Raw genomic sequence first — 20858 nt, forward strand, 5'->3', positions numbered from 1 at the left:
CAATATTCTGCCTCTGAGGTAATTTCCAAACACTTGACCCTTTGCTTCTTCTTCGGGAGCCATACTTTGTGCACATAAACTCTGACATTCATTTCCTAAGTTAGCATAAATATATTTCTTAAATATCCTTCTGATTGACACACTTGGAAGGATAAATGTGTGAAATTCATACAACACTTTGAGGAATGACAAAACATATTTTTGATGTAATATTGTAACTGCTTCATTTTAGTCACTTTCCAATAAATATGTAAAATTATGTCCTACTTAAAATGATGGACTCTGAATTTTAAGAAGCATAACAGAAATATCGACTATTGCAAATGGGTAACAAATTAGGAGGAGTAAAAAATGATGCATGAAATTACCGTTCTTGGGCCCACTTTTCGACACGCATCTGGGTCGTCGGGGTGCAAGGTGTTATTTTGCCAAGTCGGAATGGATCAAAAGGAACATAAGGTGAATATGGGGTTGTAGGGGAAAGGATATTTCGGAGATGCTGGAACTGTCGCTCATACTCCTGTCGTTGCTTTTCTAGTGCCACTGGAAAAATGAGAAAAAATTATACATGTACATGTGCATATAATACTTAAAGAGAAAAAAAATATTGACCTTACGTGATCACAAATTTCACAAATTCAACTTGGTGATTATCCACAATAAATGGGTGCCATATACAGCACATTTGGAGGCCTGACAATAAATTAGCAATGAATTGGCTAAGCCAAATTGTAACCAACATTTCTTATCCATTCATGGCTCCATTTTTATTAAAGCTAAGATAAAATTGATTCATATATAATTATGAACAGTGGAAGATCAAGAAGGGGAGGCTATAGCCCTCCCCTGGAGATTCCAATTTACACTAGATAATATGGTTTTTTTTCGGACCGCTACTATTGTTGGGAGGTTACCCCCCAGACCTCCCCACCAAGCCCCAGCCCTCCCTTGTCCCTATCCTGGATCAGCCACTGACTACGAAAAGATATTAACACCTGTATTTGAAGTAGTTTTCCAGTAATTGATCTGAATTAATTTTTTTTTTAATGAAGTATTTCCTGATTTCCTCACAACCAATCCACACAAATGAAAATGAAAATGCTTTAAGAGAGAAACTTGATTTCACAATTTCATGAATATGTAAAACCTGTATTTGAAGTAGTTTTCCAGTAATTGATGTGAATTAAATTTTTTTTAAATTAAGTATTTCCTGATTTCCTCACAACCAATCCACACAAATGAAAATGAAAATGTTTCATGAGAGAAACTTGATTTCACAATTTCATGAATATGCAAGAATTTTTCAAATAAAGCTCTGAAGATAATTTAAAAAAGAGGCAATTGAATAAAAGAGTATTGATAGAAATATTTGATAACAACAATGTAATGTGTTACAGACCATTTCAAAATACGTACATTAAGTTCCTGTGATGCTTACCTTGCTTGTCTTCTTCATGCTGCCTCTCCAGTTTGGCTATTGCTGTTTGAATAGGATTATTGCCCATTCCATTGAGCATCAATTCTTCACGGGCAAAATTGTAGTCAATAGTTTGTGCAGGTGTCTGAGGCTCTGATGCTCCTAAAATAAAAATTACACCGACTCATTACTCTTGATTCCACAAAATTACACTTAGAAAAATCTACCACAAGATGCAGGTACACCATTGTACAGATCCCTGTATCAATTAGAATTGGACAGATAAAAACTGTGAAAAAATATATTATACACAGGAAAGAACATTATGTTTGATCTTTTGACTCTTCTCTTCAAAATGTAACACAAAGAACTAATGGCAATTATGATAAAGATACATCCAAAAAAGAGATGATTAATTGGATGCGATAGTAATGGAACTTCTCCTGAAAATGTGTGGAAGTCATCCACATTTCTTCAAATTTGGGCCTCTATCTTAACGTCATGAATTTAAATAAAATGCATGAAATTAGATAATCTTTTGCCATATGGACATATAAAAAATACTGAAAGAGAAAGATGGTAGGTAACAGGAATTAAATGCAGACATGAAACCACAAAGAACCCATTTTAGAGACAAATTAAAGAGAGATATTGACAAAGATGATACTATGGTTTGGTATTTAGTCTCAAAGTGAAGTAAAAACAGATCCAGGTAAATGACAAATATCACAGAAAATACATAGAGATGAAATTTCGATAAAAACACTACATAAATGTAATTTTCCTTAATAATTCATTTAAAATAATGTTCTATAAATTTCAGGAATCCATTAGAAAATTATTATTCAAAAGAAGATATTGACACTAAGTTAGCAAGTAGAAGACCATCAACAAATTAGGATAAAGGGTGAAAGTAACCTACCCGACATAGATGCTTTGGGACAGTTGACCCGAAAGAAATGGTGGTTTCCCCAAAGGATACGATCTCCATGATGCAGCGGCGTGTGAGTCCCAGGATCAACAGGAACACCATTGACAAAGGAGCGAGCTCCTTCTAAGGCTAACATATTCAGGGCCCCATCGTTCACTTCTAATATACAATGCTCAGGGGCAATACCAAGTCCAGAGAGCTGAATGTCTTGCTCAACAGGGGCATCTCTTCGACCAACAAGAGTTCGATCCTGCAAGCAATTAAAATTATACCAATGACTTCTTTGAAACAGTACACTGCTTCAGATACATACATGAAGTGCATTGATTATGAACTTAAAATTAATGTTAATCTAATAAAGACAGGGATATATGTTGAACTGTTTAACTGTGCATTAAAAATTTCCCTCAAAGGAATAGTTGCTTCAATATAATACAAGAATTTCCTTCACTACACAGCTGTCTGTGTCAAATACATGCATACTAATAGAATAATGGGCATATGACCAATGACTCTGAATTAATTCTAGAAACAACTACTAATTAGACAGTTAAAAATTACTGCTAAGTGTCAAGGTGCCTTAGTGGCACAATTGGTACATAAAAGGACTCAAGCACAAATTCAGGATTTGAGTCTAGGTCAAGGGAGATGAATTTTTCCTTAAGCATAAATTTTTACATATTTTAAAAGTTATACACCTATATACCAAGGAAACACCAAAAAAAGAATGCAACATTTGTACGACTAATTTTAGGGTCCTACCTTCAGGTAATATACAAGCAACTCATTAAGGGAAGGATCAGCATTAAGGTTCACCAAGTAGTATTTATTCTTCTCAACTTTGATTCCAGATGCCTGTACACTGATACCCATTTGTTCAAGTGCCTGCTGCCGTTCGTGCTGCAACCGCTCTGCAATTAAAATGCAAATGAAAATATCAAGATAATTCAAATAAAATCTCTGACAACCCCCTCTAACAAGTGCAAATGCAGTTACCAGTTAAAATGTTCACTGTGGCGAGACCCAAAAGTGGGTAACACCCGAATTCCTCATTGCACGACAGCAAATCTACCATTTTGCTTCATTTCGTGGCAGTCACCATTCAGCAAAATGAGAAGTTAAAGACATAAAGCTTAGTGAGCCTACACTATACATGATAACCTATGCGGTGCAACCAGAAGTGTGACCCTTCAGTGGGTCGTCTTCTCACCAGACTGGGTGGCACAACAAAAAATGGCTAACCATCCCCAATATGGCCCACCACTTATGATCAGAGAAAACCCATCGCCAAGATGTCACTTCAGGACGGAGTTTTAAAATGAAAGTTGAAAAAAATAAGATTACCACCATCTGGGTGGAACTTTGAGTTGGCTCTATCTGACACAGGCCTCACTCAGTCAAATGCTCAGGTTGAGAAATTCCAGAAATCAGGAGTGCCGAGTCCTGGTAATGACTCGTGTCACATTCTTGAATCCCTGTGCTAGGAGGGGCTCAAAATAAAGGCCTTTCAGTATAGTCCAAAGCTACAATGGGCTCCAACAGTGGCAGCTATAGCATGCTCCTCCACTTCCCCTCAACCCACTCCCATGGGCCCCTGACTTGGGCAATGGTGAGTCACAGAATGGAGAATGTGCACACATAATTGGACGTCCATTAATTAATTATGAGAGGTGATTTCGGCAATTTTTGGATCCCCCCCTGCCCCCATAGTGAAATATCGTGAAATTTGCCTCGACCACCTCCCTCCAATCTCATGTGAGATTGTTAAAAATGCGTATTTTTAGTGTAAATAAGTTAATCTATGTTCCATTGCATTGGATTTATGTAAAAAAGTAATTTGTTTAATTGTTTCTATTTGATACATTCCCTGCCATGGATTTTAAGACAAATTCGCCCATTGTGCCAAATGTCTTTTTTTTTCTTTTGCTGTAATAATTGGATCCTCTCCATTTGAGTTTTTGTGTGCTTTCGGCTATGTTGGTCACGTCATATATGCATTGTCAAAGTAGCTGTAACCAACGGCGTGCTATTAGTGGCAAAAAAAGTGACTCATTCACTGGTCATTGTGACCGAAACGGTGTGAAGATGAAGTATGTGTTGCGGCCATTATGACCGAAGCAGCAGAGAACGCGTTAAGATTAGTCAATACGCCTGCAATGCAATTAATATGTCAATTTTAGCGTACATTTTGGTGCACATACTTAGTAGAAGGTTTCCTCTATTATTCAGTCAGTATGAATTGTGCTCACTGTGTTAAGCTCATATGTACCTTATTTATTAGAAATGAAATTTGTGTGAATTTAAAAAAAACTTTGGGTGCTGACGGGTTATAATATGTACTAGACACTGCATAAAAATTATTACTTTGATGATAATTTGATAATTGGAGATTTATGCAAGATAATTTTCACAGAATAAAATTATTTTGTCACCTGTCTTCTGGAGCTTTTCCTCCCAGGTCTGTGACATTTCTTTCATCAACTTTTCACTTTCTGTCAGCTGTCGGTGGAGGTCAATGCGCATTTTCCTATCCAATGATCCCGCAGATCCTCCCTCGCTGTCATCGTCTTCCTCGTCGTCCTGGTCGCTCTCCTCCTCCTCTCCACCTTCCAACCTCCGCCTCTCCCTCCGACTCCGTCTCTGCCCTGAGCAAACAAAACAAAACAATAATAAGATCTAGTCTCTAACTTCTACATCAATATTAACTTCAATGCTTCAAAAATTGTACATTTGATTCAATCCTTCAGAAATATAAAATTATAACACAGCATATTAGATATTTTGATTTACAACTGAATCGAATTCAGTATCCAAAAAATACCTACACATCAAATTGAAGCGACTCGTGAAAAAAAAAATTTAGCAGCTCAATTCAAATTGAAAGATTTGCTCAAGAATCAAATCTGTATCAAAAGTGATAAATCAAATTATCACAATAAGTTATGAGTTGTGATAATTACAGAAACAGAGCATAGAATTGTCTCCTTCCACTGAAGAGACACTTTTTTTCAAATAGAATATTACCACACTAACTTTTTGTATTTAGAGCAAAACTCTGATCCTCGGATTTGAAAATAAGTCCTGCAAATTTGAATACCTATTAAAAACTTTAGAGTTTCAAATAACTCAAATTACTAGATAAATTGAATCTAATTATGGCTGATTTCATTTAATTTGATGTCAAGCATTCATACATCTGCAGCTATGATAATTATTTTCAGTGACTATGGCTCAATGTTACATTAAAGTAATTTGTTGTTAATTTAAATGTTATTGTAGCACATGTAAAAACAACAAAACATCTCAGACTAACCTTCATCCAAAGCGCTAACCATAGTTCTTTCTAATGCAGGAGTGCCACCCATGTTGATGGTCACATCACCGACACCAAGACTTCCAATAGTGGCTCGCTTTAACATCTCCTTCAAAGCTTCCACTTCTGCTCTTAATTCTCTGATTATTCGGGCATTAGGATCTTCATTGACAACAGCATGGTTGACTATCCTCTTAGCCCGATCAGCATACCTTAACGTTGATAACGTCTCCTCATAATTATCAGCAGATGGAGAAAGTGTTGCTACCATTACCGTTTTACTGTTTCCACCTAGGTTGTCCTGAAAAGATAGTTTCAATAGATAATTTTAAACAAAAGAGAAATAATTCCTCATTAGTAACCTCTGAACTGGGAGAGACTAATTAATGTTACGGCAGTCAATTAGGTGAAAAATGTAGCACTTTAAATTTTTTGAGGTAAAAATAAAGAAGTTCAAAAAGCATCAGTGAAAAAGCACATTCACGGAACATAATTCACTTTTCACGGAACATAATTCACTTCAGCTAGGGTTTTTCAGGGCTTCTACCTCAAGTTCTGTTTACATTTTTTTGCTTAAACATAGGCTGCAACACAGATTTGAAAAATTTCTCTGGAAAATAATCTTTACAGTCAATAAGTTTGCAATGGTAAGAGGTGAAAATTTTTTAATCATTTTAAAAATATTAAAAAGGTATTCACATTATTTTCCTTGCCTTAGACAACTAAATTAGTTATTAGCTAAGGTATGACACTCCATTAACTGTATCATTCAACACATACTTCCTATAAAAGCACATGCATTAGTCATTTTTCCCATAAAATCTCAATTATAAGTTCAAGTTACCTTAAAAAAATTACCAATAGTTACATTTTCAATGATTGGCATTGAAGAGATATCAGAAAGATATGGGGTATAAAATTTTTGTGCTAGATTAGCAAAATAGTGACTGTTTCATACCTTTAAAAGCCATGTGAGCACTGAATCTCTGTAAGGAACAAATTTATCCCTATTTTTCCCTCCAGAAGACTGGTCAGCTAACTTGGATATGACCAGACCCAAGGTTGTCAGAGATCTGTAACAAAAACATAATTTAAGTGACAAATAATACCATTGTCAACATTGATTATGATTGGCATAATAATTCTAGGCAAACTATAAACACCCAACAAACTCACTTATTGATATTTGAACCTTCCTTCAGCCGATCACCTATAGCACCAGTTTTCACAGCACGCTCACTTCCAGCAAGATCTACTAACGACATCCTTGAAACTTTTTCACCGGAGACCCCTGAAGCTGAATCCGTTAATGTTTGCGTTAATATGACAGAAAAAACAGCATGAGATCTTGACGATTCACTATTCATGTTTGTGGCAGCTACTGTGCGGGATTTATTGCCCTCCGCCATTAAGGCATCTATATCCTGAAATGAAAAGATTTTTTTTCATCAGTATGGTACACATAGCACTCAACATTAAATAAATTTATACTGATTTTGAAGCTAATAGGTGACCCAAGAATAACTTTTCCAGATATTCAAGGCTAAACGGTAACAAACTCGTGAACCCACCTTCCCAATTCTCAGTAAATGACCAGTCATAGAAACAATTCCTTCCAGGAAAAAGAAAGTGATTCCTACATGCCAAAGGGTTTTTTTTACATGTTCAAGTAGTAACTGATAAGCTAATCCATTCTCAATATAACACTCAATACCATCAGGAAGCAGGTGTTATGAAGCGGGAACCATAGGGTTTCAAGAATATAAGAGCAATTATGAGAATAGAAGGTATGGTTCATGTGAATGATTTTAACTAAATGGAATTTCCCTACATGAAAATTAATAGGTTTTAAGGAAAAGGGAAATAATGATCACCAATATCATATGAATTTTCAAAAGCAGGAGTCAAAGAAACTAGCAAAATATATAGGAAGACTAATGGTAAGAAAAACAAGATCAATTCCTTGTTATAGGCATATAATGCTCTAAAACAGTGAAAAGAGGAATACTGATATAAAGAATTAATACACAATAAAATGAACGACTATAATATGATAACTTAAAAGAATGAAAACTTCACAATGTGCAGAATCAAAAGATAAAAAAGAGAACTAAATCAAACGAACATCAACTCTGATCAATTACAGCCACATCTGAATTTCAAAATGATCGATTACCTCATATGCAGCAACAGCTAACTGTGACAAGCCATCTACGTATGGCCCTAAGACATTGTGCTCCCGAACTCTTAATGACTTTTTGTTAGGCTTGGGATCCAGAAGATCATGAACTTTTTCATTGTAGATCTCCATGTAGCTGACCTGTTAGAGATAACAAGAATGAGTACGACCAAATTTCTCTTTCCAACATGATATCGATGATAAATGATATGAGAGATTGCCCCTCGCAGATCAAAGTTATCCCATAAATGAAATTTCAAAACAAATCCATTTGAATCAAATAATTTTTAAAACATCAAATAGAACATTAATTACTCAGAGAAACTATGATTCTTGATAACATTAAGAATTATGACACAAATTAAATAATGTTGACAGCATTTGCAAACTGGCAGCTAGTTACTCTACAAGTGATATTGACCCAGGCAGAAGCTCATGAAAATTTCACAGCAATAGTGTGCCAGAGAAGCATCAGACCTTCAAGAGGACCACAAGACGTTTCAAACTAAAAATTTCACACATTTCAACTTCAAAAATATTTAATAAAAACTTGCTAAGAAATAATGATGGAATATCTGCAACACTAACCTCCACTTTGCATGACAATTCAGCATTCTCCTTCTGTGCAATACGCTCAAAGAGTGAATCACATAGGCGAGGGATTATGCCTTTGCTGTCTCCACTGCCCATCATTGTGTATGATTTTCCAGATCCTAAAAAAAAGGTAATTACTTAATAACTGAGGTACAACATAATGATTCTTATAAAATAAAAACAGCATAGTGACAACTATGCCTTGATCAATATTAGAAAATTCCATCAATTCATTCACACATCAATTATCCATTAGAAAGCACATTTGAGGAAAGTACTCCAAAATATTATGGTAGTCAAATGTTATCTAAGAATAATTGTATTAACTTTTGTCCTAAATTAAACTAAAATTAGCGTAAACATGGACTTCAATTGCATAATCTGACAATACTAACTGCAATACATAAGATGAAACAACAACATAATGAAAAAACCTGTACAAAAGAAAATCATGAAATTCAGTGCTAAAAAGTCCTAGAAAATGGAGACTTTTAGTAAAAGTGAGTACAATACATATCTTACTTCCAAGAGTTTATTTCCAGTCGTCTTCATTTTTTTCTGAAGTTCATTTATTTTTTTACGGTAGGGATCTTTGAAATAATTTAATTTTTTCACATAGAAATGGAATTACATCACCTATCTACCTTAAAATACCAACACCAATCAAAACGATAGATTAAGCGTTTCTATTTTTTTTGTAACGGTAATGCCTCTTTTATTCAATAAATCAATACAATATATTATATCTGGTCATTTTGATGTTTTATTTAGCACATTTATCCATTTAACATCCCTTATTGCATTTTGAATGGAAATAAGCAGCATGTCTGCCATACCGAGAGGCGTGTGGCAGGGAAAGCAGGAGCCACTTGACTCCTGTTCATTTCAAATTTTTTAAATGTGAAATGATTTATTAAAAAAAAATACTCAGATTTTTTGGATGAACAAAGGAAAATGTTACATTTAATGAACTGATAAATTAATTTTGACATAGATGAAGAAATACTCAAAATAATTACTGCCTGTCAAAATGATGGGCAATGCTCCATCTAGGTAGCCCTACAAACCTCCAGAGTAGCTGCAGAGTAAATTCATGACTTGGATCGGAAAACATTAACGCGGATTGTTGGAGAAATAGAAATTAAGCCGGTCGCATCGAGTAACACACATCGATTCGCGGATTCTGCATTTCACACGAAAATTTCGTGACGTCATCCAAAGAATCGGTCCCCTAAACGAATCGACTAAATGAGGAAGGGGAGGAAGAGCTGCGTGAGGCGCCTTATCGCGATTGGACGACGAGTGACGTCAACTAGAGTCCATGAAAGAGGCTTTTACAAGTTCAACGTTTTGAAACTAAAAAACGGATCAAAAAGCATGGATATCTTTATTTTTTTAAAAAACCTCTGCCGGACTGGGAGATAAAATAAGTTAGTAAACGAACCCACTGTCGAGGACAACACAAGAGGTCTTTTTTTTACGAACTACTCGAAACGGCAAGAAATAAAAAAAGTTAAGCCGACGGAATGCAGCCATAAATTGATCATCAAAGACACCGTTGGGCCGTGACCTGCTATCACTCGGAGAAACCTGAGAAATGCGGAGAAATTTCACGGGACATTCCTCAAAACCTTGACCCGCAATTCGCTCATTGAATAAAATACGTCGAAACGAAGTTAGAGAATAGAATTCTATCGATTTCCTGCGGGGACCGCTCGCTGCTCCTCGATTATTCTAGGGGGTATCGGAAGGGGGGAAGGTGACCCTAACGGCCTGACCCTAGCACCCCTAACAGCCTCCCAGGGCAACACCGCCCACTCCCACCGTCCTAACCAAAACATTTCTTACGGTGGACGACTGCCTCAGGCTCGCGAAGGGTTGAATAAAAAAAACCTTTTAGATTTCACATAGATAATTTAATCTCTACCAGTTCCGATTTCGCACAGAAGATAAGATACGACATGGGAAAGACGTCCAATTGATGATATCGCACAGCGACAAAACTGGTCGATAAAATAAAATTATCTATGCGAATCTACTAGGCTTTTTTTATTCAACTTGAAGCAATTTCACGAAGTCACACCTCAAACTATCCTTTTTATTCGTGAAGAGGTTTACTCGTTTCGCACGCATACGGTTGCATTTGGCACGGCACGTACTCGATTCGTATTCGGTGGAGTACGATAAGTGAAGGTGTGTCCTATTAATATTATTGTTATGTCTACCAGGTACCTATATGGATTATGTAGCTACCTGATAGACACCGCATATCACAGAAAACCTCCACGAGACGGATTGGCTTCATACGATTTCGGAAAGGTGTGAATTCGTGTCCAAGGGACACAGTAGAAGCGTGGCGTTCACGCGTGCAAGGTTTAGATTCGTCTGTTGTCTGAGGTAAACCCATTTAGTAGGTTAGTAGAGTAGTCGGCTAGAGACTAGATAGTACTTAAAGTGCAAATATTTTTGTATACTGAGTTTATCCTCCGGATAGGGCTCATTTCGTACATGTATGGTTCCATTCGGCAAGGCACGTATTAGATTCGTGAAGGTGTGTGCTAGACGTGTCGGTACCCGATAGACACAACATATCAAAGAAATCCCCCATGAAACGAAACGGTGTCATAAGATTTCGAAAAGACATGAATTCGTGTCGAGTGCCACAATGGAAGCGTGGCGTTCACACAAATTCTACAATCAGTTTCGTTTGCTGTACGAGGTAACACCATGTCCCCCAATAGGTTGGAAAAAAATTCTGTTTTATTCATCGCTGAAAACCCTTCACGTTTTTCTAAATGAACAACATAAGAGTCATTAAAACTTTTTATTTGGAATTTTTGCAATGTCGGAAAAACATCAACAAAAACAGTGGCGCACAATAAATAAAATGTCACTGATTAAATTAATGACGAGCACATCGTTATCTTTAGCACTAAACACGCAAATAAACTTGAAAAAAAAAACGTTATTTACCCGGTCCAGGGCAACACAAACCTGATATGAAACGCGCACGAGTAAAGAAAACAGCAACCGAAGACGAATCGAAAACTTACCATATCGTACGGAACCTAATACGTGTGAGACGGACCTTGCGAATAGAGTGAAGATGGAGCTATCATAGTGGGATGAGTGAAGTCAAATATCTGAGAATTACGATGATTTCAAGCAAATCGTGGGGAACAATTAGATGAAAAAAACACTTGCGGCAGAGCTCTAAAGAAATTAGGATTTATCAAGCGTAGAGTGGGAAGATCGCAAGAGGAGAAATTGAAACAAACGAGGTTAATTATTTCGCACATGCTAGACCGCACCTTGAGTAAGCGAAAAGTAATTGGAATCCCGACAAAAGTAATAGGAGTCTTGACACACTCAAACCACATTTATCGATTAAAAAATGTTATCTTTGTAATAGAATACAAAGGAAAGCGGCGGAATTCGTTGAAATAAAGAGCTTCCATAGGAACTCTAATGTGGACATTATTCGGAGGAGGAGAACGACAGGTGAGGTCATTGCAATTAAAAATAGACTCAGGTTACTCGAGCCAAAGTTTTTTCCTATAATAAAATTCTACGTTTTCATTAGTTGCTTCATTTTCAAAATTCCCAGCGTAAAAACATCATGTTAAATAAAAAAAGGTAGCAGAAGGCAGAGCTTTTTTTGTAAAGGTTATTCCAAAAGTCTATTAGAGCTTTTTTAGATTTCGGAGCAGTTCTAGGGAAAAAATTCACTAAAGAGATAATATAATCATAATACATAATTAAATCATATAAACTTTGAAATTCTCACCTTTCATAGTATTTTTTACTAACTTATATCTATTTTTTAAGAGCCAGAATACCGTCCAAATCTATTTCAGTGCATGCGATTTTCTAAAATTTTCCGGGAGAGGATCCCCGAATCCACGGTAAGGGAGGCCCCAGCATGAGCCCCAGCCGAGGGCCCCCAATCATCCCAGACCCCCCTGGCGTGGGGGCTGGTGATTTCTTTCTGCGGCGCTTGCCCGGTTTTCAATATCATCTTTCAACGATAATTCATCTGTGATAACAATACGGAGATGTATGGTTTATAGGTATTCCTCAATAACTTAATAAATAGTTTTATTGGAGAGTCACTTAAATTGTTCCCATATTTTAATTTTTCTAGAAATTATCGGGGGCAACCAGTGCCCCTCATTAACAGGCCATTAACCCAGGAGAGGGCGCCCGGCGAAATTTAACATTAAAAGGTGCGTGGGGTGTCATCGACACCCCGGAGGAAATATTTTTTTTCCTTTCCTTGGAATGATATAGTTATGCTGTGTTCTTTTTTAAGTAGGTCCACCGAATTAAATTGATACCAATAATTATTCTAGTTGGTGGTTGTTTTCGGGAATTGCTGCGTAGGTAACATTTTCTTACTCAACGCTTCACTCCTCCTAACTGGGAGCGTTTTCATGAGAATGGGAGCAAACGGGAGAAAGCCAGTAGGAGGAGTGAAACGTCGGGTAAGAAAATGTTACCTACGCAGAAATTCCCGAAAACAACCACCAACATTGATAAAAGAAGCTGTGAAAATCTTCATACGAAACATAATTATTCTTATGAAATAAAGAAGAACCATGGGGTGATATACAACACGCCCGCCCTTTCCCGGATTTATTACCTACAGGGTAAGTTCAACAGATCCAGGCTTCAATTGGTGGAAGTTAGACATATTTCAATAAATAAAAGATCGTACCACTTTTCCACAAGATTTCTTGTGGATTAATCTTGTGGAAAAGTGCTACGATCTTTTATTTATTGAAATATGTCTACAGGGTATTTATTTGGCCCCATTCACTGTGTCAATGAAAGGCCTTCTATCTCCACATATCCACCTTTGAGCGGAAGAACAAACGGAAAACAAATGCCCACCCCACATTTTTCTCCACGCTGCGTGGCCCGCGTGGAGCATTCTGCTCACCTGTTTGGCCGTATGCAAAGATGCAGGCGTTGTATCCTTGGAATGCGTTGTCGAGGATGTCCCTTCCGAGGCAGTTGAAGACGACCTCCTGGGAGGCGTAGGTGGTGCCCCCGCCGCCTCGCCCCTTGCCTTTCCGCCGCCTCCGACCCCTCGGTGTCTCCCCCCCCTGATCCTCGTCCCCCTCATCCATCTCCTCGTCCTCGCCTTCTTCCTCGTCGTCCTCATCGCAGTCCAACTGCTGACCCCACACCGAATTGAAGCAGTGGTCAAACGCAAACGTCTTCGGAGGCTTCCTGCAAAGATAAAAAAGGCGGGAAATCGTCAGATCTGAAACATCAGACAGTCGGCGTCGGGCGCGCTATCAATCAGCTTGCCCCTCCACTTTAGCAGCTGGATGCAGTTTTAGCAGCCGCCAATGGTTGGAGGCCAACATGAGACACTATATTACCCTTACTGAATGTCATTTCATTACATTTTTATAGCTATATATTATTTAAGCAAAAAAATAAATGTTTAACTGAAATTGGAAATATTTTACTCTAGACCGGTCTTTATTGGTGACTTATCACCAGGGATGCCCACTTACAAAATATATTGGGGGGCCAAACCGGGGAAATTTTATAAGTAGTGAGTTTTAAGTTTTTTAAGCATTTTAGAAGAGTCATATGATCAGCATTAGAACCCTGATAACTCGAATCTCGATATCTGGACACTCCGGGGAAAATCGACAAGCCTGACACATTTTTTCCTCACACCCATGACGAATTTTTGAGGGGGCTCGGGCCCCCTCAGGCCACATGGAGTCAAGGCGTATAAAGTCGACCGTTGCCAAGATTTTCCCGGAACTGCGACTTGATATTTTATAAATTTTACCTTTTGATTACCTTCTTATATGTATTTTTTTTTTAATTTGAGATAAAGGCAAATGTTGCCACTCTGCTTACCCTGTAAATTTCACGATGACAGCGTACGTTTTAAGTAAATAATCCGTCATCAAAAAAGACAGAGAGGGATGAATACGTCCTTTTAATTCGAAATACTCAGTCAGCTTTAAAAAGGAATGTTCACGTTTCTTTCCTTACATACGATGATTCCTCGTACAATGTGACCCCTGACCTAAGTATGAATACATTACAAATTATGAGAAGAGATTATATTTATTCATAAATATGAAATGATTGGAGGACTATGGGAACAGTCTTGACATCGATCGACCGAATTTCGGGAACGATTTCGGAATCGGACGATTTTCGGGAATTTAAAACGGCTCCATCTGTTTACACTGACCGGTGTCGCTGATCCGGGGTAATTGGGGTTGGACCTTGGCAGGATTTTCCAAAGAAAAACTATCATCATTCAAAAAAATAACTAGTACTAATAAGAGATCAGACTTAAATGTCGATGTCAATCGTTTTGAAAATGGGTCAATCATTTCCGGTTTCAAAATTGTACCGTTGAATTAACATTGAAAATCATTGAATCAGTATTTGATAAATTGGAAATCGGGGAAAAACGAAATTCCACGAAAGATATTTAGACCAGGTTACAGACCTTCTGAATAATTTTCATTTATGGAATTAAAAGTTATGGACGGTGCAAATTAATTAAGACCCCTAACATTACGTTCCATTGAATTTTACTCCTATTGTGACCGCTCAAATTTAGTTGAACAAGCATTGCGTTAATAATCAGTAACAAATCGATCATTATTTTCACTGGTCAAAAAGATGCATCTCTCAGTAATAGGTAGGGGAAAGAGGGGCAAGAGTACGCATCTAACAAACAATCATAAAAATTATGCATTACGGTTCAAACAATAAATTCCATTTTTGCACAATTTATTCTTTGCTAAATCTACTACAATACCTATCTTCCATTGCAACAGAAAAAAACAAAGAACTGCCGTTATTTATCAAAATATAAGAGAAAAACAAATAGGAAACTTGCACCTCACGGGGGCAAGAGTCCTCCCTTCATGGGGCAAGAGTCCTAATCACATTTTTCACAGGTGAACTTTCGCTTTCCAGAATATGTGGTGCAAGGTTCTTTTATCCATGTTTTACATTCATAACACATTATCCAATCGACAATGGGTGACTCTAAGTACATTTTTTCACAACCTCCAAAAGTATAATCAGCATTTCCGGTGAAGTGAATTTTGCCGTTTGCCGTCCACAAACCGCCGATTAGTGCTGCGATCCCTATCCCTGTTTTTAGATATCTTCACATTTACTTTCAGGGTGTATGATAAACTCGTAAGAATTTAGACCGCTTTGAGTTTTTACGCCAATTTTGCACTTGCAATGGTTTTGGATATGGACTGATGCTCTCAAGTAAGACATGTGCCTTCCGATATGTGCAAGACAAAGTATTCTCAGAGGTGGAAGGTTTAAAAGGATTTGATGGACAGGAATAAAGGGGTTAAGAGAGAAATTCTTGAGGGTAAAAAGGCTTCTCCGCCTTCTAGGTTCATTTTCTCTCAAAGTTCCCTCTTTTTATCCATTTCATATCCTCCTTGAATTGGATCCAACTTAACCGTAACCAATGAAACCAGACTCATTATCTGAAACCAGACTCATTAAACACGTATGGACCTAGTGAGTAAATACCTTGTCTATTATCCCTTTGCAGCATTACCGACAGTTGCTTCTTTCTCAAACATTTCAGAGGGCCAAAGAATGTTTTATCTACTAGCTGAGCGTTGTGTGAGCTATGTAGGGAAGGTAGAATCATTATACGGATGAAGTGAGTCTCACAAAATTATATGCTAAGATGGGAAACGTGGGAGATATGGTTGTCTAAAGTGAGCACGACTGGATCATCAACAGAGGGTTTTGCATTTTCCTTAGCATGTTTCGGCCAGTCAATATAAATGTTTGAATTGATGAATCCCAAATCACTCGTTAGAAATAGAGTTCCTGGAGGTTCTTCATTTGCAAAATTATTTTTCAAACGCTTTCTCGGAAAAATAAGGGCTGGGGGAATATTCACTCATGCCTGTACACGGGTTTGGACGACAACAGGGAGTATGATGCATATCGACGAATAAAGCTCGTCAAAAATCTGGAATCAATAAATATTTTCCGAATTTCCAATCATTAATTGATATATTTTCTATTTCAAATACCGACTTACGCAGAAAAAATTCATCAATTTCTAGACCAGCTGCAGTAGAACGTATGGATTCTCCACTGCTCCTTCTCAGTGTAGCTAACTCCTAAATCTGTTATCCTAATGATTTTCAATCAGTTTTTCTGTAACATTTCTTCATTTATTTCAATACAATTATCAACAAAGTACATGTGATATTTATGGCAGAAACTCTGAGGTCATAAAAAATCAATAGTGTAAAGTAGGGCGGGGTAAATGGGGTGGGGTATTTATCGCCCGTGGGGCAGGAGTCCCATGCGGAAACTTGCCCCAGGATTCTTACCCCAAAGGCACTTGGTACACCTATAACGCCATAACACAATCACGTGGTGAGCTGCAAATCAACTAACTACATGAATTTTTGAGGCAAAGAATGCACATAAATAAATGTTAGACAAAAATTTTAGTTCAATAAACGCCCAAACCACAGATAAAAATTCCGCGGTCCTACAAATTAGATAAACGTTGCGTATAAATGAAAAATAAGAAAAACTCACGTTCTGTCATTCGTTGTCTTCTATTGAACACACCCTTGTGTGACATTCGATTACGTCAATGAGACTGATTCACTACAAGTGGTATCATCCCGACATTTAGATAAATATTTCGTGAAAGTAATCTTGTCCCATGTGGACTCTTGCCCCTCACTCCCCTACATCAAGATGAATAGTTGGATCAAAACACAGATATTCACTGAGCCATTTTTAAGATACATAAATCATATACACCTACTCTATATTGCGCGCCAGAATACTAAATTCAGCGAAATTCAATCAAAACAAGTTGTGCATCAAATAAAATAGCCATTGGTATTAACTTTACCAGGTAATAACGGAGAAAACGCTAATTCTACAGCTAAAAGCAAATTTTTATCCCATTTCTACGTAAAAAAAAAAGAGCAAACCTATACTCAAGAATTACATTTCACGATTTCAAATAAGTGGAAAGGCACGAAGATGATAAGAAGCAACCTTCTCGCGGCCCCAATTCATACGAAGGGCGGCACGAGATAATTTTTGGAAGCGACACCCATAAACTTCAAACCGGGCATGGTTTCAAAACTAACATCGATTGGCGCAGGATTTCACCGGAGCAACTTCATTCCAAATAAAACGGAGCTCACCAAGCTAATTGCCAAACATAGGTTACTTTACGAGCCAAAATTATATTCGCTGATTCATAAAAGAACTATCTGCGATTGAGAAAGAGTTCCACAAAACGTCTACGAGGCCTGCCGATGACCTTCATAAAAAAAGAACACAACGCCCTTGAAATTAATCGGAGCCATCATAAACATTCCTCACACCTTCGTCAGGAATTCTTTCGACGTCATGAATAAGCGCGCGTTCACCATGTTGCCGATATCGATAGTTTAAAAATAAAAATACCCGTATTTTTTCGTTTTTCAATCCGTCACCTGCTTCTCCGGCGAAATATCGACAAGCTTACCCCTTTTGCTGTCTTTCGGTTAACTCTGTTGAATAAAGAAGGCCGCTATTACCCTAGGATCATCAGGGAGGAAATTGAAATCGCCAAAACACCCAAGAATTTCAACCGTGGAGACGGCTACACTCTCGCCAGTGCGTGGAAACGGTTCTTCCACGATCTCCACCAATCACGGTACGCCTCCACAAAATAGGCACCAAACAGGGATTATATAAAGACGACAAATTTTTTGCATCGACACTTCAGCGGACCTGAGGAAGCCAACTGGTGCGTTGGCGAAATATTGACCAGTAAAATGTATAAACGCGAAAGGAAACCCGGAAGAATCTCTGCCTATCGTCATAATCTCCGCGGAAGCCTACTCGGAAACTCTAATGAGCTGTTCTTTCGGAAAATGATCGTGTCTCTTTGAACGAATTAATGAACCAGATCTTTAATGACGTCATTAACTCAGAAAAATGGAACGGGAAATTAAGCATTTTTTTCATTTGAAGTTAAGAGAAAATGGCTGATTAATGAAGAAGACTTTTTTGCCATAACTTATCTTTACCTTTCATCTGCCGAAAATATTTTATTGAATTACAGTTTCGGATCAGAGTAAACGACCCCATTCTTTTCACCACTCGGAACATTGAAGAAAATTAAATTCGTGAGCGATTCCACGCTTGTTTTAATTCACAATACCTTATTAATGATGCAAATGAAATTTAATATGAATATAACATTAAAAAATCCAGTGAAAAATTTGTCTTCGCAACATCAATCTGGTCTAACATCCTCGTATTGTGCCTGAAACTTCTATGGGAACGAAATTCTGCCAATCTTAAACATTGGCCGCAAGTGAGGCATTGGATGAGCAGCACGGACGCCGAAACTTCCCGGAGAAATTCTTTCGTCGCTTCACGGAGCGAGGGAGAGGCAGCAGGCACCTGGCCTCTCGCTCTCTCATCCGCCTGCAGGTGGCCACAAGAGCGCCCAGCTGGACCTCTCCAAACTGATAGCCGACAGATAACTGCGCAAACAAATTACAGGCTGGACCCGATTCCGGCTCGATGCAAACGACTGGCCATCGCTGATCCCCGGAAAACATGAGGAGGCAGCAGGCGTTTGTCTCAACACACAAAGGATCCAACGAGTCAGAAGACTGCATCCACTGGAGGGAACCACTTCGCGAAAAGATGGGGTTGGTGTGATGGCCATAGTGTTCATTTCCCACCCTATAAGCCCAAAGGGTTCAAACGATGATGGTTGCAAAGCCTTCCTTTAGATACCTGCTTAAGTATTAAGTGGAGGGCACTTCAAATAAAGCACTCGGTCCGTCGAATGGGAAGTTTAGTCGTCGTGTAATTTTAAAATTTTCATTTAAATTTTTACCATTGTACATATTTTCGGATTCTAAATGCAATATAACACAAATTGGCCATGAGTCACTAACTACCTGGGTCCATAATAAATTCTTCCCTCGGTTAAAAAAAGCAATCAGTAACAACTTCAGTCCATATGAAATAGTCGTAAAATTCTCCAATACTTACCGCTAAGAATCTCAAAAGTTAACTGTGCTTCGCAAGCAACCAGTCTCCACGAAATATCGCCAAAGAGTCAATAATGATAATTGAAGACTGAGTAAATATGGTAGTTCTAAGCAGGCCGTGTTCATTCAAGCGGCGCTGGTGTCAGGCATGCCAAAAATGTTATCCCTTCCTCCAATCTCTAAAACTCATATTTTCATCAGGATTAGGCAGATGCCATCTCACTTTCCCACCACTTCCTTCTCTGACACCAAAGTGAGAGTAAGCTGTCGGTCGCCGCCCCCAAAAACCTAAATGTACACGTCTTCGCGAGCAATCCACCTAAGAAAATAATAAAAGACTCCCTCTACTGTCATTCGTAAAATAAACGTAAGCAGGCAGCACAGCCACTATACGATTCAAAAGAAATAATTACTTCAAACTTTGGGTAAATATTGTTTTGCGAACACTGATTCACACGATACAACTTCAATGTACTAGAAAACAAAATTAGACAACATAATAATGCAGGTCAGCCATTGAATTTATTTTTCAATGAAAACTTTTTTCAGCAGTTAAGAGACTATAGCGACATTTTTATCCAAATAACGCATTACGGCCTTATCGTTGGCGGCGAGGTAAAGACTTCGCCTTCTAATCCGAAAGTCACGGGTTCCAGTCCCGACCGCCAACCAGAGCATTGATGTTCGTGCTTGCACAATTGTTACTTGGTGCGATCCTCGGTGCAAAGGCCATTGCGAGCTGTTTTCGGGGTACATGGACAAAAAAGAACCAAATAGATATCCAGTCAGCAAGTGCTAAGGTGCGATGATCACTTTTTACTTTTGTCATGATAATATGACAACTTCCAGTATTTTTCGTGAACACGTCTTTAAAAATTCAATCTAATCCAATATATTTCCACGCATAGACAAGCACCACTATATAAGAATAGAATAACGGACTTTAATGCAATTTACAGAAATGCAGCGTAAACAGCGAAATGTTTTCGTAAGGCAATTAATAAAATCCGAAATAAGCAGGAGATATTTTGGCATACTCACCAGAGTTACATTCATTTCTTCGCGAAGGATAGGGATTGAGGGATTTTCTCAAAAAACGCACAAATTCGGGACTATGGGAAGTAAAAATCAAAACCTGTGAAAATGGAACTCTAAATAAATGAATTAACAAGGAATTTAGAATTGAAATGATTAACCATCGAAGGGAAACATTTAGATTAAGTACCTAAATATTTTGCGGAAATTTCAAGTAGAACACTATTTGCCAGATTTGCAAGATATTTTGAGATAGACGAATCATTATATGATAGAAATAATCACATGAATAGATAGCAGAACAAATAGATTTCAGATGC

General features: G+C 37.8%; 1 protein-coding gene across 6 annotated transcripts in view; it reads right to left on the reverse strand.

Moving 5' to 3' along the window:
* LOC124154478 (kinesin-like protein KIF13A) overlaps positions 1-20858 on the reverse strand; it is a 226883-nt gene that overhangs the window by 52737 nt on the left and 153288 nt on the right. For all 6 annotated transcript variants that reach the window (XM_046528239.1, XM_046528238.1, XM_046528237.1 and 3 more), the window contains exons 3-13: positions 13377-13669; positions 8429-8553; positions 7838-7981; positions 6838-7085; positions 6620-6734; positions 5662-5962; positions 4781-4993; positions 3111-3259; positions 2340-2598; positions 1439-1579; positions 369-543 (exon numbers count right to left, since the gene is read on the reverse strand). In XM_046528239.1, coding sequence (XP_046384195.1) covers positions 369-543; positions 1439-1579; positions 2340-2598; positions 3111-3259; positions 4781-4993; positions 5662-5962; positions 6620-6734; positions 6838-7085; positions 7838-7981; positions 8429-8553; positions 13377-13669 — 2163 coding nt within the window. The remainder of the gene's footprint in view (positions 1-368; positions 544-1438; positions 1580-2339; positions 2599-3110; positions 3260-4780; positions 4994-5661; positions 5963-6619; positions 6735-6837; positions 7086-7837; positions 7982-8428; positions 8554-13376; positions 13670-20858) is intronic.

The sequence above is a fragment of the Ischnura elegans genome, chromosome 2 (assembly GCF_921293095.1).
Source record: "Ischnura elegans chromosome 2, ioIscEleg1.1, whole genome shotgun sequence".
Classification (NCBI taxonomy): Eukaryota; Metazoa; Arthropoda; class Insecta; order Odonata; family Coenagrionidae; genus Ischnura; species Ischnura elegans.